At 44.9% G+C, this 25564-nt stretch overlaps 1 protein-coding gene across 9 annotated transcripts in view; it reads right to left on the reverse strand.

The window, feature by feature from the left end:
* Nucleotides 1-872: 872 nt before the first annotated feature.
* Nucleotides 873-25564, reverse strand: part of hao2 (hydroxyacid oxidase 2 (long chain)) — a 43847-nt gene continuing 19155 nt past the window's right edge. For 6 of the 9 annotated variants that reach the window (XM_055644254.1, XM_055644257.1, XM_055644251.1 and 3 more), the window contains 7 exons: nucleotides 24262-24414; nucleotides 17021-17172; nucleotides 13114-13397; nucleotides 8189-8410; nucleotides 6579-6737; nucleotides 3305-3374; nucleotides 873-1079 (listed from right to left, as the gene is read on the reverse strand). In XM_055644254.1, coding sequence (XP_055500229.1) covers nucleotides 1024-1079; nucleotides 3305-3374; nucleotides 6579-6737; nucleotides 8189-8410; nucleotides 13114-13397; nucleotides 17021-17172; nucleotides 24262-24392 — 1074 coding nt within the window. In that variant the 5' untranslated portion in view covers nucleotides 24393-24414 and the 3' untranslated portion in view covers nucleotides 873-1023. Of the gene's footprint in view, nucleotides 1080-3304; nucleotides 3375-6578; nucleotides 6738-8188; nucleotides 8411-13113; nucleotides 13398-17020; nucleotides 17173-24261; nucleotides 24415-24646; nucleotides 24780-25564 lie in introns of those variants that run through there. The other 3 variants (XM_055644252.1, XM_055644250.1, XM_055644258.1) reach the window with 3 other exon arrangements.

Consider the following 25564-nt stretch of genomic DNA (forward strand, 5'->3'; position numbering starts at 1 on the left):
AAGGAGCAGGGGTGACGGGGCATATTGAGGTAAAGAATGGCTGGGTCAGGATATAGATGGTTGGGAAGACAGATTTTCCAGGGAAGAATGGGTGATTTGCAGGGAGAAAGGATATTCATGTGGGCTGCAGCTCGAAGAATCCAGGTAAGGAATGTTTACACAAGGGATGTAACGCTGAGGCTCTATAAGGTGCTGGTAAGACCCCATTTGGAATATCGTGAGCAATTTTGGGCACCATATCTGAGGAAGGATTTGCTGGCTCTGGAGAGGGTCCAGAGGAGGTTTACTAGAATGATCCCTGGAATTAGTAGGTTAACCTATGATGAGCGTTTGTTGGCACTGGGCCTGTACTTACTGGAGTTTAGAAGAATGAGGAGGGACCTCATTGAAACATACAGAATAGTGAAAGGCATGGATAGAATGGTTGTGGAGAGGATGTTTCCACTTGTGAGAGAGTCTAGGACTAGAGGTCATCACCTCGGAATTAAAGGATGTTCTTTTAAGAAGGGGTTGAGGAGAAATTTATTTTGTCAAAGGGTGGTGAATCTATGGTATTCTTTGCCACAGAAGGCTGTGGAGGCCAAGTCAGAGTCAGAGTCAGAGTCAATGGATAACAACAAGTCAATGGATATTTTTAAGGCAGAGATAGATTCTGATTAGTACAGGTGTCAGACGTTATGGGGAGAAGGCAGAAGAATGGGGTTAGGAGGGAGAGATAGTTGAGTCACGATTGAATGGTGGAGTAGACTTGATGGGCCGAATGGCCTCATTCTATTCCTATTTCTTATGATCTTATACGTGAACAAAATACAAATGATTTCTCACACATTTACAACTCAACCGCTACTGCAATGCAACATCAACGTAAGCAATATATTCTGATTTGTTTATTTGCCTTGCTACAGTGTTTTTCCAATTTAGATCGCATTTGTCCAATATAGTCTTCTCCTTCGAGATGGATTAATCTCCCAGCAATGTTGGCCCCTTCCAATTGTGCTGTTCCATATCACTTGAGGAATCTTTCTAAAGCTTGGAGAACTGAATGAGGTTCCTGTTGATCTCGGAGATATTTCTGCAACCTGTATTGGAGACAGGACATTGGGGATATAAGATGAAACCAAACTGCATGTAAAACCGACAGCAAAGATCCTGAAAATGGAAGGAAAGATCGTTGTTTCCTGTAGAACTGAATCGGGTGCAGTAAAGGTTTACCAGGGTGTTGGCAGGACTTCAGGCCCTGAGCTATTGGGAGAGGTTGGACAGACCAGGACTTTATTCCATGGAGCGCAGGAAGATGAGGTGTGGCCCTATAGAGGTTTATAAGATCATGAGGAGAATAGATAGTGTGAATACACAGAGTCTATTACCCAGGGTGGGTTATCGAGAACTAGAGGACATCGGTATAAGGCAAGAGGGGAAAGATTTCAGAGGAATCTGAGGGGCAACCTTTTTTACACAAAGGGTGGTGGGTATATGGAGCAAGCTGCCAGAGAAGATATTTGACCCAGGTACTATAACAACATTTGAAATGTCGGTGGGCTGAAGGGCCTGCTTCTGTGCGATATCTCTAAGCTAAGCTAAACTAAGGCAAGTAACCCGAGGGGTATCCCTTGGGGTATCTCGAGGGCTATCTCCCCATATCCCTTGATTCCACTAGCCCCTAGAGCTCTATCTAACTCTCTCTTAAATCCATCCAGCGATTTGGCCTCCACTGCCCTCTGTGGCAGGGAATTCCATAAATTCACAACTCTCTGGGTGAAAAAGCTTTTTTCTCACCTCTGTCTAAAATGACCTCCCCTTTATTCTAAGACTGTGGCCCCTGGTTCTGGACTCACCCAACATTGGGAACATTTTTCCTGCATCTAGCTTGTCTAGTAGCTGTCACTGCCTCACAAAGTCTGGCAGTATCATCAAAGACCCACACCATCCTGGCCACACACTCATCGCTCTGCTACCTTCAGGTAGAAGGTACAGGAGCCTGAAGACTGCAACAACCAGGTTCAGCAATAGCTACTTCCCCACAGCCATCAGGCTATTAAACTTGGCTCAGACAAAACTCTGAACATTAATAACCCATTATCTGTTATTTGCACTTGATCAGTTTATTTATTAATGTGTGTATATATTTATATTATAGTATATGGACACACTGATCTGATTTGTAGTAAATGCCTACTATGTTCTGTGTGCTGAAGCAAAGCAAGAATTTCATTGTCCTATCAGGGACACATGACAATAAACTCACTTGAACTTGAACAGTCCTTTTATAATTTTATATGTTTCTATAAGATCTCCCCATCATCCTTCTAAACTCAAGTGAATACAGTTGTTTTACACAAAGGGGGGTGGGTGTATGGAACGAGCTGCTGGAAGAGGTAGTTGAGTCAGGGACTTTCACAATGTTTAAGAAACATTTAAACAAGTATATGGATAGGATAGGCTTGCAGGATATGGGCCAAACGAACACAGGGACTAGTATAGATGGGATGTGTTGGTTGGCATGGGCAAGTTAAGCCAAAGGGCCTGTTTCCAAGCTGTATGACTATGATTCTATGAGAACCAGACACCATCACAAGGTTCTGTCTGAAGTAAGACCAGACTTCTCCAAAATAAAATCTTACCACATGGGCCACAGTGCTGGTTTACAATTGGTGTTATGGGGGAAATTAAGTGGTTTGTACCCATGTGGCTGGTGTGATAATCAGTTCAAGTTTTAAAGATGAATTTTATATCTGTATTGAAAAGGTACTGTAGATCGTGGTTTAATCCAAAGATTGACACAAAATGCATCTCTGGAGAATATGGATAGGCGATGTTTAGGGTCGAGACCGCTCTTCAGACTGATTGCAATAGGGAGAGCGGAAGGAAAAAAGTCTGAAGAAGTGTCCTGACCCGAAACGTTGCCTATGGTGGGAAAAATCCTACTGCATTCACCTTATTTATTTCACAATTCAATACTGTAAATCCTTTGTTTTGAAACATTATGGATGGCGTAGTGGCGTAGCTGGTAGAGCCACTGCTTCATAGCACCAGAGACCCAAGTTCAGTCTTGTCCTTGGATTCTGTCAGTATGGAGTTTGCACGTTCTCCATGTGACCATGTGGGTTTCCTACAGGTGCTCCGGTCTCCTTCCACATCCCAAAGACGTGCGGGTTTGTAGGTTAATTGGCCCTCTCTAAATTGCCCCTAATGTGTAGGGAGTGGATGAGAAAGTGGGATAACATAGAACTAGTGTAAACGGGTGATCGATGGTCAACGTGGACTCGCTGGGCTGAAGGGCCTGTGTCCATGCTGTATCTCTTACCAGACAGAGCCATTGATAAACGGAATTCATCGTTCAGTATCTGCAAAATCTCCTTCACGCCCTCTTCACCCTCGAGAAACGGATACAAATAATGTCATACACAAGAAAGGGCAGATGCTGGTTGACAAAAAGTGAACACACAGTGCTGGAGTAACACAAAGACGCAGCAGAATTTTGGAAACGTCATCCCGTCACCCATTCCTTCTCTCCAGAGATGCTGCCTGTCCCGCTGAGTTCCCACGGTAGACTCACGAGTCACTACGGTAAACTCATGGTCTACTACGTTCTTACAACCAGTTTAAAAGTTTACATTTTTTACTTCAAGAGTAAATTTGACTCGTGGAAATCTTTCATCATGTTGATAGATTTTCATGAGTTAACAAGTTTGCCGAGTACCTGCGGTTAGCGTTACGAGTTCCGACGTTCCCGCAACGTTAATTCCACGTGATTACCACGAGTTTAATTTGTTTTAAACTCGGGATCACTCGTGGGTGGACTCGCACCGTGAGACAGGGCCATTACCGCACACTGTGCAGCCGTCTTTTACCTTCCTCTTCTTCACGGGTGTGAATTTCAGACAGCGCTCCCCCGCTTTCCCTGGCCTCCGTCTTTGCGGTGTGTGTGTGTGCGTGTGTGTGTGTGCGTGCGTGTGTGTGCGTGTGCGTGTGCGTGTGTGTGTGTGTGTGTGTGCGTGTGCGCGCAGTCGGTCGATCCCGCTCGCGGTTTCATCGCTGACGGTCGATCCAGCTCGAGGTTTTTCAGGCGAGTGCCCTCGAGCTTGAAGGTCGAAGACACTCTTCTGAACTGGTGGATTACGCCGCAGTGGGACAGCCCCTTTAGGGTTCCGATTCCATCTTGTCTATGGGTGCTGTCTGTACAGAGTTTGTACGTTCTCCCCATGACCAAGTTGGTTTTCTCCAGGTGCTCTGGTTTCCTCCCACATTCCAAGGATGTGCAAGTTAATTGGCTTTAATTAAAACAATTGTAAATTGTCCCTAGTGTGTAGAAGGTGCTAGTGTACTGGTGGTCGCTGATCGGTGCAGACTCGGGCCGAAATGGCTGTTTCAGCACTGTATCTCTAAAGTATAAAGCAAAGTAAAGTTTAGGAAGACTGGTAACATCAGAGGGTGAGGGGTGACTTAATTGAAGTATAAAATGATGAGAGAAATAGACAGTCTGAACTTTTTCCCACAATGGAAATGTCTAACAGCACCGGGCATAATTTGAAGGTGAGAGTGGGAAAATTTAAAGGAGATGTGTGGGGCAAGTTTGATACAAAGTGTGGATGGTGCCTTGTACTCGATGCCAGGAGTAATGGTGGAGGCAGTACGATAGGAGGCTTTTGGATAGGTACATGGATATGCGGGGAATGGAAGGATATGGATCACATGCACACAGATGAGATCAGTTTGACTCGGGCTGAAGGGCCTGTTCCTGTGCTGTACTGTTCTGTGTTCCAAAGGGCAGAGGGATGGTGAACATTCAATGAGTTTAGGGCTAGTGGAGTAGAGCAATATGTGAGGGTGAATGGGAGAGAGTAGCCACGGAGATGTACAGCACAAAGCGGGCCCTTCAGCCCACCTTATCCATGCTGACCAAGTTGGCACATTGGGCTGCTCCCATTGCCTGTATCTAAACCTTTTCTATCCATATCTCTGTACAAATGTGTTTTCAACGTCATAATTTTATCCACTTCTATAGCTTCTTCTGACAGCACATTCCAGATTTGGATTACCCTCTGAGTGTAAACATTGATCCTGAGGTTCCTCTGAAAACTCCCCCTTCACCTTAAGGCTCAATCCTCTGGTTTATGAATCTTCGATCCTGGGAAAAAGACAGTGAGTGTTCACTGTATCCATTTCAGTTCAATACTGAAAATCCTGTTATTTGAAACATTTTCTGGTCAGCACAGTGACGCAGTTGGTAGAGCTGCTGCCACACGATCCTAAGCTCGGGTGCTGTCTGTGTGGAGTTTGCACGTTTTCCCTGTCACCGCATGTGTTTCCTCGAGGTGCTCCAGTTTCCTCTCGATCCCAGAGACCTGCAGGTTTTTAGGTTAATTGGTCTCAGTATCGTGCACATTGTGTGTAGAGAGTGGACACTATGTAATAGTTCTATGTTAACCATATAACCATATAACAATTACAGCACGGAAACAGGCCATCTCGGCCCTACAAGTCCGTGCTGAACAACTTTTTTCCCTTAGTCCCACCTGCCTGCACTCATACCATCACCCTCCATTCCCTTCTCATCCATATGCCTATCCAATTTATTTTTAAATGATACCAACGAACCTGCCCGACACCACTTCCACTGGAAGCTCATTCCACACCGCTACCACTCTCTGAGTAAAGAAGTTCCCCCTCATGTTACCCCTAAACTTCTGTCCCTTAATTCTGAAGTCATGTCCTCTTGTTTGAATCTTCCCTATTCTCAAAGGGAAAAGCTTGTCCACATCAACTCTGTCTATCCCTCTCATCATTTTAAAGACCTCTATCAAGTCCCCCTTTAACCTTCTGCGCTCCAGAGAATAAAGACCTAACTTATTCAACCTTTCTCTGTAACTTAGTTGTTGAAACCCAGGCAACATTCTAGTAAATCTCCTCTGTACTCTCTCTATTTTGTTGACATCCTTCCTATAATTGGGCCACCAAAATTGTACACCATACTCCAGATTTGGTCTCACCAATGCCTTGTACAATTTTAACATTCCATCCCAGCTTCTATACTCAAAATTATGTTATGTTATCTAGCTTTCACATCCACTCCCTACACATTAGGGGCAATTTGCAGAGGCTAATTAACCTACAAACCTGCACATCCTGGGGATGTGGGAGGAAAGCGGAACACACTGAGGAAACACATGTGGGGTTGTGTGTAGGGAGTGGATGAAAGAGTGGGATAACATAGAACTAGGGTGCCCGAGCCAACTATGTGGTCAATGGTCGGCCTGGACTCGGTGGGACAGAAGGCTCGTTTCCATGCTGTATCTTTCAACCAATGAATTGAATGATTTATGATTGTTAGGTATTTGCGTGATGCATGAAGGAAGTGGTCATGGGAACGTGATTCTTCAGAGAGACCTGAACTCAATTGTCCATCTGTCTTCAAAGCTCTTCATTAGGTAACCAGCGTTGCTCGTGCTGGGACCATGTGGAGATGTTGGAGGTTGGCAAGAGTCATGAACATCAATAGACATAGACAATAGGTGCAGGGGTAGGCCATTCAGCCCTTCGAGCTAGCACCGCCATTCAATGAAGCAACAATGAGTTACCTTGTAGGCAAGGCCCCAAACCACAGGCCGACCAATAAAGACACACTTGGCACCGAGGGCTAAAGCCTTCAGCACGTCACTTCCAGTTCGGATCCCACCGTCCATGTAAACTTCAATTCTTCCTTGTACCGTCTCCACAATCTCTGATAGGGCATCTATCTGCAAACATTCAAACCAGCATTAATTGCTGACACAAGGAACGGCAGATCCTGGTTTACAAAAAGAAAAGGCATAAAGTGCTGGAGTGACGGGGCGGCGCAGCAGTAGAGGTGCTGCCTCACAGCGGTATAGTCCCGGGTTCAATCTTGACTACGGGTGCTGTCTGTGCGGAGTTTGCATGTTCTCCCCGTGACCACATGGGTTTCCTTGCTCCGGTTTCCTCCCACATCTCAAAGACGTGCAGATGTGTAGGGTAATTGGCTTCTGTAAACTGTCCCTTGTGTGTAGGATAGTACTAGTGTACGGGGTGATTGCTGGTTGGCATGCCATAGGATCTGTTTCCGTGCTGTATCTCTAAAGTCTAAAGAGTGCAGGTTTGTATAATTGATGGGTTGATGGATTGAGTAATTTATGGAACTTTAGTTTAGTTTAGAGATACAGCGCGGAAACAGGCCCTTCGGCCCATCGTGTCCGCGCTGACCAGTGATCCCCGCACATTAACACTATCCTACACCCCACTAGGGACAATTTTTACATTTACCAAGCCTATTAACCTACAAACTTGTACGTCTTTGGAGTGTGGGAGGAAACCGAAGATCTCGGAGAAAACCCACTCAGATCACGGGGAGAACGTACAAACTCTGTACAGACAGAACCCGTAGTCCTATTAAATCTTTCCCTTCTTACTTTAAACCAATGTTCCCTAGTTCCTGATTCCTTTACCCTGACAAAAATACTGTTTATTCACCATCTCTATTCCCCTCATTATTTTATACACCTCTATACGATCATCCCTCAGCCTCCTGCGCTCCAATGAATAGAGTCCTAGCCTGCCCAACATCTCCCTGTAGCTCAGGCCCTCGTGTCCTGGTAACATTCTCATAAATCTTCTCTGTACCCTTTCCAATTTAATGGCATCTTTCCTATAACAGATTGATCAAAATTGAACACAATACTCCGAGTGCTTCATCAATGTCTTGTACAACTGTAACATAACATCCTAACCTCCATATACAATATCCTGACTCATGAAGAGCAATGGACCAAACCCTTTGGTTAAAAACTGTGCATTCACCCAATCTATTCACCTATTCACCTTGTGATTTCATACCTAGCTACTCTTGATTAGGAAGATCGTGATCACTCTTGATTGACTACTAGATCATTCTTGTTAGTAAAGGTGATTCTTGATGAGCAAGGGTGTCAGGAGTTATGGGGAGAAGGCAGGAGAATGGGGTTGAGAGGGACAGACAGATCAGCCATCATTGAATGGCGGGGTAGACTTGATGGGCCGATTGGCCTAATTCTGCTCCTATAACTTATGTACCCCATCAGCCTCCTGCGCTCCAAGGAATGAAGTCCGTGAGAAAACAAAAGTGATTGTACTCCTGGATGAACATTGCGAGAAGGAAGGAAATGAGGACGGGAGGCGAGAGGAAGGGATAACTGACCGTGGCTGGTCCGCCGTCGAGCTGCCTCCCTCCATGGTTTGACACAATGATACCTTGGACACCATGTTCTACGGCCAGCTCTGCGTCTTCCTTGGTTAGGATGCCCTTGATGATTATGGGCAGGCGGGTCAGTGAACGAAGCCAGTAGATGTCTTTCCAAGAGATTGATGGGTCAAGAGAATTGGCTGGCACCCCGTACACCTCAGCTCCATTAAGTTCCTGCTGGGTTAAAGATTAAGCAAGTAAGCACATTATATGGATGAGAAACTAGAGCGTCATTGTAGTTGAGGCTGGGAGGAGAGGTGCGTTCTGCCTCACTGTTTTAAATCTCCATGGGTTGATGGAATCTGGGGACACCATTTCATTTTCAGCGGGTCAGGCAGCATCTGTGGAGGGAATGGACAGGCAACCTTTTGGTCAGGACACTTTTTCAGACTGATTATGGATTGATTGGTTAAAAGATACTGCATGGAAAAGGCATTTTGGCCCATTGACCATTAATCTATGGGCACTCTAGGGCAATTTGCCGATTAGTTTAGTTTAGAGATACAGCAACAGTATACAGAAATGTGCCCTTCGGCCACCGAATCCATGCCAACTATTGATCATCTGTTCACACTAGCTCCAAGTTATCCAATTTTTCATCTACTCCCTACTCACCAGGGGCTATCTTACAGAGGCCAGTTAACTTACAAACCCAGCAAGCTGGAGTAACTCAGTGGGACAGGCAGCATCTCTGGAGAGAAGGAATGGGCGACGTTTTGGGTCGAGACCTTTTTTCTGACCCGCACGTCTTTGGGATGTGGAGCACCCGGAGGAAAACAAGCCGTCACAGGGAGAATGTGCCAACTCCACACAGACAGCAGCTGAGATCAGGATCAAACCCGGGTCTTTGACACTGTGAGGCAGCGGTTCTACCAGTTCCCTCCACACTATACTCCAATCAGCCTGAAGACCCAAAACGTCATCAGCCCATTCCCTCCCTGACCCCGAGTTCCTCCAGCACTTTGTGCTTTGCCTAACATTACAGCATCTGCAGTTCCTTGTGCTTGATTCTATATCAATATTACTTTTGTTGAACAAAAAGTAGTTTTTAAACAAAAATCACTATAGTTTAAAATGATGGGTTTTACGCCATGCTCATGACGGCTTTTAAATGCTGAGCGGTGTTTAAATTGTAATACATAATAATGAATTACATGTCAAGGGGCGTAAAAAGGCACAAACATAATGAAGCACGTATAGCTAAACATAGAAACATAGAAACATAGAAATTAGGTGCAGGAGTAGGCCATTCGGCCCTTCGAGCCTGCACCGCCATTCATTATGATCATGGCTGATCATCCAACTCAGTATCCCGTACCTGCCTTCGCTCCATACCCTCTGATCCCCTTAGCCACAAGGGCCACATCTAACCCTCTTAAATATAGCCAATGAACTGGCCTCGACTACCCTCTGCAGCAGAGAGTTCCAGAGATTCACCAGTCTCTGTGTGAAAAAAGTTCTTCTCATCTCGGTTTTAAAGGATTTCCCCCTTATCCTTAAGCTGTGACCCCTTGTCCTGGACTTCCCCAACATCGGGAGCAATCTTCCTGCATCTAGCCTGTCCAACCCCTTAAGAATTTTGTAAGTTTCTATAAGATCCCTTCTCAATCTCCTAAATTCTAGAGAGTATAAACCAAGTCTATCCAGTCTTTCTTCATAAGACAGTCCTGACATCCCAGGAATCAGTCTGGTGAACTTTCTCTGCACTCCCTCTATGGCAATAATGTCCTTCCTCAGATTTGGAGACCAAAACTGTACGCAATACTCCAGGTGTGGTCTCACCAAGACCCTGTACAACTGCAGTAGAACCTCCCTGCTCCTATACTCAAATCCTTTTGCTATTCCTTCTCTCCAGAGTCACTGCCTGTCCCACTAAGTTACTCCAGCGTTTTGTGTGTATCGACAATTTTTGATGTGTTGTGTACGTTATCTGACACAATCTTCTCGACCCTCCTTTGCATTGCAAAGTTTGTGAAATCTTGCCTGCTCAGGCCCTGTGACTCATCGCACATAAATTGTTTGTTTTTTCCCCCAGGTTTTCTATTTAACTGGCATTTTCAGACTGATAAGACTGATTCGGTCCTGTATAAAAGCACAGGCATTCGTTCCATATCGGCACATATCCTGGTGACAAGATGAAGACTCTTGTTGTTCTCAGTGTCCTGATCGCGGTCTCCAGCGCCAAAATCTTCAGCAGATGTGAAATGGTCAACGTTATAAAGGACTCCAGGCTAACCAAATTCACCCAGTACAGCGTCGCTGATTGTAAGTCACATTTTCTCTTTGTTATTTAAAGAAGGTACAGGAGCCTGAAAACTGTAACATCCAGGTTCAGGAGCAGCTTCTTCCCTGCAGCCATCTAGTCTATATTAAATACCACAACCTCCATTAAGCTCTGAACTACATGGACTATCATTGGTATTGTTGCATGATTTTTGTTTATTTGTTTTTTATGTGTGTACGTATGTGTATATGTATATATATGCAGGCTCCAAGGGCCAAATGGCCTCCTCCTGCACCTATTTTCTATATACATGTGTGGGTTATACACTGATCTGTATACTGTCAGTTTGATGAAGGGTCTCGTACCCAAAAACGTCACCCATTCCTTCTCTCCAGAGATGCTGCCTGTCCCGCTGAGTTACTCCAGCATTTTGTGTCTATCTTTGGAGTAAACCAGCGTCTGCAGTTCCTTTCCTACGCTGTTAATTTTATCGCCTGTTCTTATGTCCAAACCTTTCTCCTGCACTGAGGTAAAAACGAACTGATCAGTAGTTTATTCTCACTCGAGTTGTTAACGCAGCCCAGACCATCACACAAACTAACCTTCCTTCCATTGACTGCATTTACACCTCACGCTGCCTCGGCAAGGCCAGCAGCATAATCAAGGACCAGTCGCACCCCGTCCACTCCCTCTTCTCCCCTCTCCCGTCGGGCAAAAGGAACAGAAGTGCGAAAACGCACACCTCCAGATTCAGGGACAGTTTCTTTCCAGCTGTTATCAGGCAACTGAACCATCCCACCAACAACCAGAGAACAGTGCTGAACTACTATCGACCTTAAAGGATTTGATTATAGGAGCAGGGAGGTTCTACTGCAATTGTACAGGGCCTTGGTGAGACCACACCTGGAGTATTGCGTACTAATCTGAGGAAAGACATTCTTGCCATAGAGCGAGTACAGAGAAGGTTCACCAGACTGATTCCTGGGATGTCAGGACTTTCATATGAAGAAAGACTGGATAGACTCGGCTTGTACTCGCTAGAATTTAGAAGATTGAGGGGGGATCTTATAGAAACTTACAAAATCCTTAAGGAGTTGGACAGGCGTAATGCAGGAAGATTATTCCCGATGTTGGGGAAGTCCAGAACAAGGGGTCACAGTTTAAGGATAAGGGGGAAGTCTTTTAGGACTGAGATGAGAAAAACATTTTTCACACAGAGAGTGGTGAATCTCTGGAATTCTCTGCCGCAGAAGGTAGTTGAGGCCAGTTCATTGGCTATATTTAAGAGGGAGTTAGATGTGGCCCTGGTGGCTAAAGGGATCAGGGGGTATGGAGAGAAGGCAGGTACGGGATACTGAGTTGGATGATCAGCCATGATCATATTGAATGGCGGTGCAGGCTCGAAGGGCCGAATGGCCTACTCCTGCACCTATTTTCTATGTTTCTATGTAAAATAATAAGTAGGGCAGGTATGCACTGGCAAGTTCAGTATGTTCATTCAGCTTAGAATTATGATCAACAGAAATGGAAAATTAGACTCAAAACTATGGAGGAAACCAGCCAACTGCTTCTTATACCTAAGGATAATGACAAATGAACCAATGATAATTTGTCTGACAGATCGTTTTCACTGGGGTTGATACAGCAGGGAAATAGGCCCTTCGCCCATCCCATCCATGCTGACCCAGATGCCCTATCTAAAGTAGTCCCATTTGCCCGCGTTTGGCCCATATCCCTTGAGACCTTTCCTATCTGTGTACCTGTCCAAATGTCTTTTAAATGATAACAATAAGACACTCAGTGGCTCAGGCAGCAACCCTGGAAGACATGGATAATTGATGTTTCAGACCGGGACCTTACTTCAGGACGCCTGTCTTCAAATGTTGTTTCAACTACCTCCTCTGGCAACTCGTTTCATATACCCACCGCCCTCTGTGTAAAAAGATTACCCCTCATATTCTTATTTCATCTTTCCCCTCTCACCGTAAACCTATGTCCTCTGGTTCTTGATTCCCTGGGTAAAAGGGAATTATTTGCCCTATCTATTCCTCACATGATTATACATCTCTATAAGGTCACCCTCATCATCCTGCACTCCACGGGTTAAAGTACTAGTTGGCCGAACCTCTCCTTATAGTTGAGGCCCTCAAGTCCTGGAAACATCCTTGTAAATCCTCTCTGCACCCTTTCCAGCTTAACGGCATCTTTATCGTATAACAGGTGGACCAGAATTGTGCACAATACTCCAAACGCATCGTTGCTAATAGATAAAAAGATTTAGTGACTTTAAACTTTAAAGATACAGCACGAAAGCAGGCCTAGCGAGTTAGCCCTGCACACTAACACTATCCTACACACTAGGGACAATTCTATAAGTTACCAAAGCCAATGAACCTACAAAACTGTACGTCTTTGGAGCGTGTGAGGAAACAGGAGCACACAGAGAAAACCTACGCGGTCACAGGGAGAACGTGCAAACTCTGTACAGACAGCACCCCTAGTCAGAATCGAACCTGGGTCTCTGGCGCTGTGAAGCAACAGCTTTACCGTTGTGCCATCGTGCCGCCCCATAATGCTGCAGGAACTCAGCTGGTCAGGCACCTTCCATCCAAGGCTGATATCAGAGACGTTTATGATATATCTCGAACATTCATACCTCAAAAATGCCGTCAAAGTTTTTGACTTTGAGGTGTGGTGGCAGTTTAAAGTTGTTCCTGATGTCATTTCTCCTCTTGCCGGTGTAGGGCACATCCACTGTTAGGACAATGGCCTTGTATCCATGCGCCTCCACCCGATGTATCAACTGCTCAGAAAGCTTACGGTTCCGGTAGACATAGAGTTGGAACCAGCGAAACCCATTTGGAGCTGCAGCTGAAATCTCCTCCACAGAACAGGTGGCGTATGTGCTGGCTATGTAACAAGTATTCATGGCTTCCGCAGCTGAAAATACAAACATCTGCATTTAAATAAATATAGTGCTGGAGTAACTCAACGGGTCGTGCAGCATCCCTGGAGAACATGGATAGGTGACGTTCTGGGTTTTGGGTCAGGAACCTTCTTCAGACTGATTGTGGAGGGGGAGAAAGCTGGTAGAGAGGTGGGGGCAGGACAAAGCCTGGTGGGTGATAGGTGGATACAGGTGAGGGAGTTTTCATAACCATATGGTTGGACATAATAGGCCAAAGGCCCTGTGCTGTACTAGTCTAGTCCAGTACGTTCTAGTCGAGTCTAGTATGTTCTAGTCTAGGCTTATTGCTAATATAATTGTTTCCCTGGAAAGCATTATGCCCAAATTTGTCAAATACTTATTCCAGGGTCCCGTGTCAAGTGTATTTGTCTCATACACATACGAGATGTGCAGTGAAATGAAAGTGGCAATGCTCGCGGACTTTTGTGCAAAAGACAAACAACCAAACAAATTATAAACACAATCATAACACACATATTCTTTTACATAATAAATAGTGGAAGGAAAAACGTTCAGTAGAGTTAGTCCCTGGTGAGATAAGCGTTTACAGTCCGAATGGACTCTGGGAAGAAACTCCTTCTCAACCTCTCCGTTCTCACCGCATGGCAACGGAGGCGTTTGCCTGACCGTAACAGCTGGAACAGTCCGTTGGAGGGGTTGAAGGGGTCTCCCATGATTTTATTTGCTCTGGAGTTGCACCTCCTGTAGTATAGTTCCTGCAGGGGGGTGAGTGAAGTTCCCATAGTGCGTTCTATGTGCACATAGATTCATAGTCATAGGTGTGGAAATAGGCCCTTCGGCCCAACCTGCCCACAAGCCTGTTCCATACACCCACAACTGTTTGTGTGAAATGTTTATCCCTCAGGTTACTATTAAATCTTTTCCCACTCACCTTAAACCTACGTCCTCTGGTCCTCGATTCTCTTACTCTGGGCAAGAGATTCTGTGCAGATATTATTAGTTTTAGTTTTAGAGATACAGCGTGGAAACAGGCTCTTCAGCCCACCGAGTCCACGCCGACCATCTATCACCTGCCCACTAGTTCTATTCTACACACTAGGGACAATTTACAGATGCTAATTAACCTACAAACCTGCATGTCTTTGGGACGTAGGAGGAATCCAGAGTAAACCCACGTAGTCACAGAGACAACGTACAAAGTCCGCACAGACAGCACCCTTAGTCAGGATCGAACCCAGGTCTCTGGCGTTGTGAGGCAGCAGCTCTACTGCCGCACCACCGTACGATTTCCCATGCACGTGTATAATTTGAGGGCATGGTGTCATGAATGCTTTGTACAATCACTGTCATCGTGTCACCAGATTCAGATTCAGATTCAGATTCAATTTTAATTGTCATTGTCAGTGTACAGTACAGAGACAACGAAATGCATTTAGCATCTCCCTGGAAGAGCGATATAGCAAACGATTTGAATAAATAATAATAAGTGTCCGGGGGGGTGGTGGTGATTGGCAGTCACCGAGGTACGTTGCTGAGTAGAGTGACAGCCGCCGGAAAGAAGCTGTTCCTCGACCTGCTGGTTCGGCAACGGAGAGACCTGTAGCGCCTCCCGGATGGTAGGAGGGTAAACAGTCCATGGTTGGGGTGAGAGCAGTCCTTGGCGATGCTGAGCGCCCTCCGCAGACAGCGCTTGCTTTGGACAGACTCAATGGAGGGGAGCGAGGAACCAGTGATGCGTTGGGCAATTTTCACCACCCTCTGCAATGCCTTCTGGTTGGAGACAGAGCAGTTGCCATACCATACTGTGATACAGTTGGTAAGGATGCTCTCGATGGTGCAGCGGTAGAAGTTCACCAGGATCTGCGGAGACAGATGGACCTTCTTCAGTCTCCTCAGGAAGAAGAGACGCTGATGAGCCTTCTTGATCAGAGTAGAGGTATTGTGGGTCCAAGAGAGGTAATCGGAGATGTTGACTCCCAGGAACCTGAAGCTAGAAACACGTTCCACCTTCCGTTAATGTGGATGGGGGTGTGCGTGCCGCCTCTGGACTTCCTGAAGTCTACAATGAGCTCCTTGGTCTTCTTGGAGTTAAGGGCCAGGTTGTTGTCAGCGCACCATGCTGCTAAGTGCTGGACCTCCTCCCTGTAGGCCAGCTCATCGTTGTTGCTGATGAGGCCAATCACCGTTGTATCATCTGCATACTTGATGATGGTGTTAGTACCATGTACAGGTGTGCAGTCATAGGTGAAGAGGGAGTAGAGGAGGGGGCTCAGCACACAGCCCTGAGGAACGCCGGTGTTCAGGGTGAGGGTTGAAGAGGTGTGCTTGTCTAACCTCACAGACTGGGGTCTGTTGGTTAGAAAGTCCAGTATCCAGTTGCAGAGGGAGGGGTCGATGCCCAGGTTACCGAGTTTGGTGATCAGTTTTGATGGAATAATGGTGTTGAATGCTGAGCTGTAATCGATGAACAGCATTCTTACGTAAGTGTCTCTGTTGTCAAGGTGGGAGAGGGCGGAGTGAAGTGCCGTTGAGATGGCATCCTCCGTACTCCTGTTCTTGCGGTAGGCAAGAACAGGAGTATTTTCCCACACCATGGTAGCGGGTGGGAAAATATGCTGCTCCATCATTATCCTTGACAAGAGAATTAAAGGGAAATAATAATATCCATGCATCCATTCATATCAACATCAATTCACACTTCATAATGGTGGATTCCCCCAACCCTTGGAATGTATAACTTAGGGGTGGTGCGGTGGTACAGCAGTAAAATTGCTATGTCACAGTGCCAGAGACCTGGGTTAGATCCTAACTACGAGTGCTGCCTGTACACAGTTTGTATGTTTTCCCCGTGTCCTGCGTGGGGGTTTTCTCCGGGTGCGCCGATTCCCCCCACACTCCAAAGCCATACAGGTTTGTAGGTTACTTGGCTACGGTAAAAATGATGCATTGTCCTAAGTGTGTAGGATAGTGCTAGTGTACTATCGGCCACTGGTCAGCACGGACTCGGTGGGCCGAAGGGTCTGTTTCTGCGCTGTATCTCTAAAGACAAAACTAAGCAGTTGGGTCAAGGCGAGAGGGAAAGATTCACAACATTGTCTGCCTGGGCCATAGGAAACCACAAACCTAATATCTCGCCGACTAAAAATATAAACAAGATCAGACATCCAAAAAGTACAAGTCATTGAGTTATACATCACGGAAACAAGCCCTTCGACCGACAAAGATGCCCCATCTACACTTGTCCCACGTGCCCGCATTTGGTCCATATCCTTTGAAACCTTTCCTATCCATGTACTTGTCCAAATGTCTTTTAAATGCCATAATAGTACCTTTTGTTATAGTTCCTGCCTCAACTACCTCCTCTGGCAGCTCGTTCCATGTGCCTCCCACCCTCCGTGTGGAAAATGTTGCTCCTCAGGTTCTAAGTAAACCTTTCCCCTCTCACATTAAACCTATGTTCTCTGATTCTTGATTCCGCTACTCTGGGCAAAAAGCACTTCATAAAGCCTCAGCGTGTTTCAGGCACTTAAAGAGTCAAGCCTCGTGGCATTAAGAGTATTTCACGATACGGTGGAGTAGTATTGAAATCAAGTGAGTAGCTAGGTTTGTAATGGGATTATCTGTAAGGACATACCGCGAGCTGTGCTCATCTCTCCATCATGCCAGGCCATGCAGTGAAAGGCAGTGGGTGCGATCCCAATGGGGAAACTGATCTCCGTGCCTTGCATGGTCGTCCTTGTGTCCGTCACTGAAACATCTCGCAGCATCCGTGGGCGAAGACGGATCCTGCAAATTCACCAAACGTTTGAAATCAAATTACAATTCTTTTTCCCTCCATATAAACAAATGCTTTTAGTTCAGAGATACAGTGTGGAAACAGGCCCTTCGGCCCACCGAGTCCATGCCGATCGGCAATAATCAGCACACTAGTTCTAACCTATATACTAGGGACAATTTACAGAGGCCAATTACCCTACAAACCTGGACATCTTTGGGATGTGGGAGGAAACTGGAGGGCCCGGACAAAAGCAGGTCACGGGGAGAGTGTACAAACTAGGTACACACAGCACCCATAGTCAGGATTGAATCCAGGTCTCTGTCGCTGTGAGGCAGCAACTCTACCGCTGTGCCACTGTGCTGCCACGTGAATCACCATATTTATCATTTTAAATATCATATGAAAAACTCATTCAAAGCAAAGTGGGGAAAACAATTTTTTTCTCATGCCATGAAATATATGTGACGATATCAGACATGTCCTTAAATTGAAAGACACAGTATGAAAACAGGCCCTTCCGAATATCGAGTCCACACCGACCATTAGTTCTATGTTATCCCACATTCTCATCCATCCCTACACTCCAGGAGAAATTTACAAAGGCCAATTAACCTACAAACCCGCACCTCTTTGGGATGTGGGAGGAAACAGGAGTAATAGATCAAATTTTCGGATCCTGTTATATTAAAGTCACAGAAAGGACACATCAAATGGCATTATCAATTTTAAAATGGTCTATAAATAAAAAGTTTGGTTTTACTAAAGCAGAAAAGAAAAAGGAAATTTAATGTTTAAGAAGGAACTGCAGATGCTGGAAAATCGAAGGTAGACAAAAATGCTGGAGAAACTCAGTGGGTGAGGCAGCATCTATGGAGCGAAGGAAATAGGCAACGTTTCGGGCCGAAACCCTTCTTCAGACTTAAATGTAAGGAAATTAAATGCACATTATCTGAATGGTGGCCGATTAGGAAAAGGGGAGATGCAACGAGATCTGAGTGTCATGGTACACCAGTCATTGAAAGTAGGCATGCAGGTGCAGCAGGCAGTGAAGAAAGCAAATGGTATGTTAGCATTAATAGCAAAAGGATTTGAGTATAGGAGCAGGGAGGTTCTACTGCAGTTGTACAGGGTCTTGGTGAGACCACACCTGGAGTATTGCGTACAGTTTTGGTCTCCTAATCTGAGGAAGGACATTCTTGCCATTGAGGGAGTACAGAGAAGGTTCACCAGACTGATTCCTGGGATGTCAGGACTTTCATATGAAGAAAGACTGATAGACTCGGCTTGTACACGCTAGAATTTAGAAGATTGAGGGGGGATCTTATAGAAACATTTGCGAAATTCTTAAGGGGTTGGACAGGCTTGATGCAGGAAGATTGTTCCCGATGTTGGGGAAGTCCAGAACAAGGTGTCACAGTTTAAGGATAAAGGGGAAATCTTTTAGGACTGAGATGAGAAAAACATTTTTTACACAGAGTGTGGTGAATCTCTGGAATTCTCTGCCACAGAATGCAGTTGAGGCCAGTTCATTGGCTATATTTAAGAGGGAGTTAGATGTGGCCCTTGTGGCTAAATAGATCAGGGGGTATGGAGAGAAGGCAGGTACAGGATACTGAGCTGGATCGAAGGGCCGAATGGCCTACTCTTGCACCTATTTTCTATGTTTCTTTTACATCTTCAAGATTCTGTGAAATTAGTGTTTTGCCACACTGATGCAAGATCAAAGGCCTATATCTCTGGCAATTCTTTTGTTAAAATTACTGGACTTAATTGCAATGTGCTGGAGTAATTTAGCGTGTCAGGAATTATGGGGTGAAGGCAGGAGAATGTAGTTGGGAGGGAAAGATTGATCAGCCAAACTTGAATAGTGGTGTAGACTTGATGGGCCATATGACCTAATTCTGGTCCTAGAACTGATGTATAGACACAAAATGCTGGAGTAACTCAGCGGGGCAGGCAGCATCTCTGGAGAAAAGGAATGGGTGACGTTTCAGGTCAGACTGAGAGTCACAGGAAATGGAAAGGAGAGATATAGACGATGATGTAGAGAGAAATAGGACAATTATATGAAAGATATGCAAAAAAGTAACAATGATAAAGGTTATTTTAGCTGTTGCTAGGTAAGAACGAAAAGATGGTGTGACTTGGGTGGGGGAGGGATAGAGAGAGAGGGAATGCAGGGGTTACTTGGTGAGATAAATCAATATTCATACCACTGGCTGTAAGCTGCCCATGCAAACTATGCTGTTCCTCCAATTTGCGTTTAGCCTCACTCTGACAACGGTGGAGGCTTAGGACAGAAAGGTCAGTGTGGGAATGGGAAGGAGAATTAAAGTGTTTAGCAACCGGGAGATCAGGTCTATCTAGCAGACTGAGCGAAGGAGTTCAGCGAAATGATCGCCCAGTCTACGTTTGGTCTCACCGATGTATAAGAGTCCACATCTTGAACAACAGATACAGTAGATGAGGTTGCAAGTGAATCTCTGCCTAACCTAACCTACTGTAAGAACTTATGGGTCAGGCATATTCCCTAAAGACATGGACAGGTTTCGGGGCAGGACCCATCTTCTTGAGTCAGAATAAGGGTCCATTTCCAAGATATCACATATCCATGTTCTCCAGAGCTGCTGTCTGGATTACACCTGCACTTGCGGACCAGAGGACATAGGTTCAAGGTGAAGGGGAAAAGATCTAATAGGAATCCGAGCCCTTTTCACACAAAGTAGGCATGTTACAAAACTTACCTTCAGCGGCGCTGCTATTCTGCCACTGGCCGTGTGCGCGATTTTGGCGCGTTTGGGGGGGGGGGGTTAAAACGGGTTTTTTTCCCGACCTGGTTCTGAATCATATTTGTTGGAGTGCAAGATGTTGCTAAAGAATCGTTCCTACGGCCGTTCTGTGTGTTTTTTAAAAAAATTCACCCGGCAAGTTAATCACTGGAATGATTTTAAAATCAGCTTCTGAAGCCGTCAATGCCGAAAACGGGGACGGATTTGATGGAGAACCAGGTAAAAGAAAGTAGTTTATTTTTATGTATAAAAGTGTTTCTTAAGAAGTATTTAATTCACATTTTAAGTTGCGAAACGGTGATTTTTTCCCCCGAAGAACCGGCAGTCTATTTGCTGCCGATATGGGGGACTAAAATCACCGCAACCTCAGCGTTCCAAATGGTCCCGTTCCAGAAAATCCCACTCGCAAGCTGATTTAAAAGGCCATTAATTTACAGGCATTAAACATTAAATTCCTTCCATTTGGCCTATAAACCCATGACAATGAGATTTAAAAATTATGTTATATTCTGAATTCTTGTGTGAATGTTATTTGGACACTTAGGCTATTTAAAAATGTTAATCTATTCTTAAGAAATGGATAGATGTTTAGATCTAGTAATTGAATTTTGTAATTAGCTACAATTAGGTAACTAACTAATTACATGCTTTAATTTCAAGTCATCTAAGTAAGATTGTTTCATATTTGTTTCAGAATGCTTCAATCGATAATAACTGAAAAATTCCTTCAGTTCTCTTAAATTTTAAGAAAGTTATCGGCTTTTAAATGTTCTCGATCACAGCTTTTGTGTTCAGTCAATGAAAAAGCAATAGGGATCAAGATGCCAATTTCTGAGTATGAAAATGGCCATAACTTTTTTTTATACTGAAGATATGAAAGTGAATTAGGTGTCAAATTAAACTTATTTTTATGCATTATCTGATGGGATAAATTAAAGACTTGATTTTTAAAATCTCAAAATGTTGTAACATTGCTACACAAAGGTGGGTGTATGGAACAAGCTGCCAGAAGAGGTAGTTGAGGCTGGGACTATCCCATTGTTTAATAAACAGACAGGTACATGCATAGGACATGTTTGGAGGGATATGGACCAGCGCAGGCAAATGGGACTAGTGTAGCTGTGACATTATTGGCCGGTACGGGCGAGTTGGGCCGAAGGGCCTGTTTCCACACTGTATCACTCTGACTCTATGACTTTGTGATTTGTTTTGTAAACCAGCATCTGAAGCTCCTTGTTTCTACACTAGGACTTAATTGCAACACGTGTTAAAATTACATTCAGAGTTGTCCTGGACTCACTTAAGCCTGTCTTTGATAAATGTTGAGGTCTTTGTTAGGTTCTGATCAGGGCTCATGGCTAATCTGAGTTGGTTGAAGAGGATTGGAAGTGAACCTTTTTGTGAATGTAGTAGCTCTGGAACTATTCACACATTGAGCGCAGGATCCTTCCAAATGGATATCAGAATTGGGTTCCATCAGAATGATGTAGGAAGGAAGTGCAGATGCTGGTTTATACCGAAATTAGACACAAAATGCTGGTGTAGCTCAGCGGGACAGGCCGCATCTCTGGGGAGAAGGAATGGGTTACGTTTCAGATTTAAAGGTCATGACCCGAAACGTCCATTCCATCCAGAGATGCTGCCTGTCCCGCTGAATTGGACACTCTGGTTTCCAATCTCCACTGGTCCATGCAAAAAATATCATCATGGAATCTTCTCTTCAAAGTTATTAAGAATTGCAGCAAAAACTGCATGATATCTAGAGTTGACTATTTATTTGGTAGATCAATATTCAGAAAACACCATTGGTAGACAAAAATGCTGGGGAAACTCAGCGGGTGAGGCAGCATCTATGGAGCGAAGGAAATAGGCAACGTTTCGGGCTGAAACCCTTCTTCAGACTCATTCTTCAGTCTTCACCCGCTGAGTTTCTCCAGCATTTTTGTCTACCTTCGATTTTCCAGCATCTGCAGTTCCTTCTTAAACATAAATAACCATTCATTAGTTTAGTTTAGCGATACAGAATGGAAACAGGCCGTTGGGCCTAACGAGTCCATGCTGACCATTGACCACCTGTTCACACTAGTTCTGTTAATCCCACTTTCTCATCCACTCTTTCTCATCCACAATTTAAAGAGGCCAATTAACACTACAAACCCACATATCTTTGGGATGTGGGAGGAAACCAGAGCACCCAGAGTAAACCCACGTGGTCACAGGGAGAAAGTGCAAACTCCACACAGACAGCAGCAATAGTCAGGATTAATTTTGGGGCAATACCTAACCAAGTGGAAGAACTGAAGTTCACTAAATTTCAGCGAAACTTCATTCCCTATAATCCTTTAATACTGCACTCAGAGACCTGATTATGAGAGGCCTAGAGATAGGGTTGATAGTCAGAATCTTTTTCCCCAGGGTGAAAATGTAAAGAATTAGAGGGCGTGGCTTTAAGGTGAGATGGGCAACCTTTAAGGAGTTTTGCGGGGCAGGTTTTTTTACAGTGTAGTGAGTGCCTGGAACGTGCTGCCAGGGGTGGTGGTGGAAGCAAATATGATTGTGTCCTTCCGCAGGCTTACGTGAATATGCAGGGAATGGATGGATATGGTTCACGGGCTGGCAAGGGAGATTAGTTTATCTGTTCCACACTATATTGTGGGCTGTAGGGCCAGTTCCTGCTCAGTACTGTTCTATGCTCTTTGTTCCTCACGGAAGGTTGGTTAAGAAGGTTCAATGGTTGGGTATTAATGGTGGAGTAGCAAGATGGATTCAACAGTGGCTGAATGGGAGATGCCAGAGAGTAATGGTGGATGGTTGTTTGTCAGGCTGGAGGCCAGTGACGAGTGGGGTGCCACAGGGATCTGTGTTGGGTCCACTGTTGTTTGTCATGTACATCAATGATCTGGATGATGGTGTGGTAAATTGGATTAGTAAGTATGCAGATGATACTAAGATAGGTGGGGTTGCGGGTAATGAAGTAGAGTTTCAAAGTCTACAGAGAGATTTATGCCAGTTGGAAGAGTGGGCTGAAAGATGGCAGATGGAGTTTAATGCTGATAAGTGTGAGGTGCTACATCTTGGCAGGACAAATAAAAATAGGACGTACATGGTAAATGGTAGGGAATTGAAGAATGTAGGTGAACAGAGGGATCTGGGAATAACTGTGCACAGTTCCCTGAAAGTGGAATCTCATGTAGATAGGGTGGTAAAGAAAGCTTTTGGTGTGCTGGCCTTTATAAATCAGAGCATTGAGTATAGAAGTTTGGATGTAATGTTAAAACTGTACAAGGCATTGGTGAGGCCAATTCTGGAGTATGGTGTACAATTTTGGTCGCCTAATTATAGGAAGGATGTCAACAAAATAGAGAGAGTACAGAGGAGATTTACTAGAATGTTGCCTGGGTTTCAGCAACTAAGTTACAGAGAAAGGTTGAACAAGTTAGGGCTTTATTCTTTGGAGCGCAGAAGGTTAATGGGGGACTTGATAGAGATTTTTTAAATGATGAGAGGGATAAACAGAGTTGACGTGGAAAAGCTTTTCCCACTGAGAGTAGGGAAGATTCAAACAAGGGGACATGACTTTAGAATTAAGGGACTGAAGTTTAGGGGTAACATGAGGGGGAACTTCTTTACTCAGAGAGTGGTGGCTGTGTGGAATGAGCTTCCAGTGAAGGTGGTGGAGGCAGGTTCGTTTTTATCATTTAAAAATAAATTGGATAGTTATATGGATGGGAAGGGAATGGAGGGTTATGGTCTGAGCGCAGGTATATGGGACTAGGGGAGAATACGTGTTTGGCCCGGACTAGAAGGGTCGAGATGGCCTGTTTCCGTGCTGTAATTGTTATATGGTTATATGGTTATATGGTTCTATAAAATAGATTGAAGAGACAGTATTGTTGCACAAACAAATACACTGTACCAGAATAAAATGCTTATTTTGTGTTTTTTTTACACAGAGAGTGTTGGGTGCCCAGAATATACTGCCAGGGGTGGTGGTGAAGGCAGATATCATAGCAGTGTTTTTTGATAGGCAGGTGAAGAGTGCTGGAGTAACGGGTCAGGCAGCATCGCAGGAGAACATGGATAGGCAACATTTTGGACTCTTCGGGACTCATCTTCCAAGTGATAGACACATGGATATGGAGGGATATGGATCACGTGCAGGCAGAGGAGATTAGTTTAATGTATCTTGTTTGACGTGGACATTGTGGGCTGAAGGGCCTGTTCCTGTGCTGTACTGTGCTATGTTCTATGCTTGTTACTTCACAATTCAGGCACTTGGACCTTGTGAGCATTTCGTAGAATACAAACCTTTTATAGGCCATCAGATTGTCATCTCTAGTGCAGCACTCGTCAGCCCCAGCAGCGTAGTAATCCCAGGTGGTTTTGGGTAAATGTTCTTTAGCATACATCTCAAAGTCAGACAGACATACCAAAGACATCTCTGGATCACACACAGAGGTTCTGAAACAATAATGGTTGCAGGAATATTTTAACACAAGCTTCAAACTCCAGCACATTGCAAAAGGAAACCCAGCCTAATTTTAGACTTTTACTTTTGACTTTAGAGACACAGCTCAGAAACGTGCCCTCTGGCCCACCGAGCCTGCGCCGACCAGCGATCACCCCTTACACTCACAATATCCTACACACTAGGGACAGTTTACAATTTCACCAAGCCAATTAACCTACAAACCTGTACATCTTCGGAGAGTGGGAGGAAACCGGAGCACCCGGAGAAAACCCACGTGGTCACAGGGAGAAGGTACAAACTCCACACAGACAGCACCCGTAGTCAGGATGGAACCCGGGTCTCTGGCGCTGTGAGGCTGCAGTAATGAATCAAAACTGAGAGTCAACGTAAAGGATGTTCACTGCGTTAGAACAATTAGGAGATAAAGGTGAGGAATAATTATGGGAAACCAACATCACAAGATATCTGAAGATATCTCATTTGCCCGAGTTTGTCCCAGCCTCACTTCTCATAGAGTCACACTTACAGCACGGAAACAGGCCCTTTGACACACCTTGCCCAGGCCGACCAAGGTGCCCCATCTACTCCAGTCCTACCTGTCTGCGTTGGGCCTATATTCCTCTAAACCTTTCCTATCCTATTTATTTTCCAGCTTTCTCTCCCACCGCCCGCTCCCCCTCACTCCTGACCTGAAACATAGTCTATCCATTCACTCCACAGATGCTGCCTGGTCCGCTAAGTTCCTCCAGCACTTTGTGTTATACATTAGTGTATTGTAAGGTTCACAAACTGGGAAAGGTATCATCTAATTACACAAATGGCAAGAGTTCTTGGTCAAAACTCTTGACACCACTGGGAGGCCATTGTTTGCTGCCGAACACTAATGGGTCATGAGAAGATGGCTCACCTCTGGTGGAAGTATTCCTGTGGTGTTGGGGTGGAGTTCCACCATTTACTTCTCAGTCGCTGATAGAGTCATAGAATCTACAGCATGGAAACAAGCCCTTCAGCCCAACTTGTCCATGCTGACCACCTGCCAGTGTTTAGTCCTTATCCCTCGGAACCTACCCTAGCCATGTATCTGTCCAAGTGTCCATTAATACCAAGGTATACACCCAGAAATACTAGGGGACCGAGGAT

The sequence above is a fragment of the Leucoraja erinacea genome, chromosome 13 (assembly GCF_028641065.1).
Source record: "Leucoraja erinacea ecotype New England chromosome 13, Leri_hhj_1, whole genome shotgun sequence".
Classification (NCBI taxonomy): Eukaryota; Metazoa; Chordata; class Chondrichthyes; order Rajiformes; family Rajidae; genus Leucoraja; species Leucoraja erinaceus.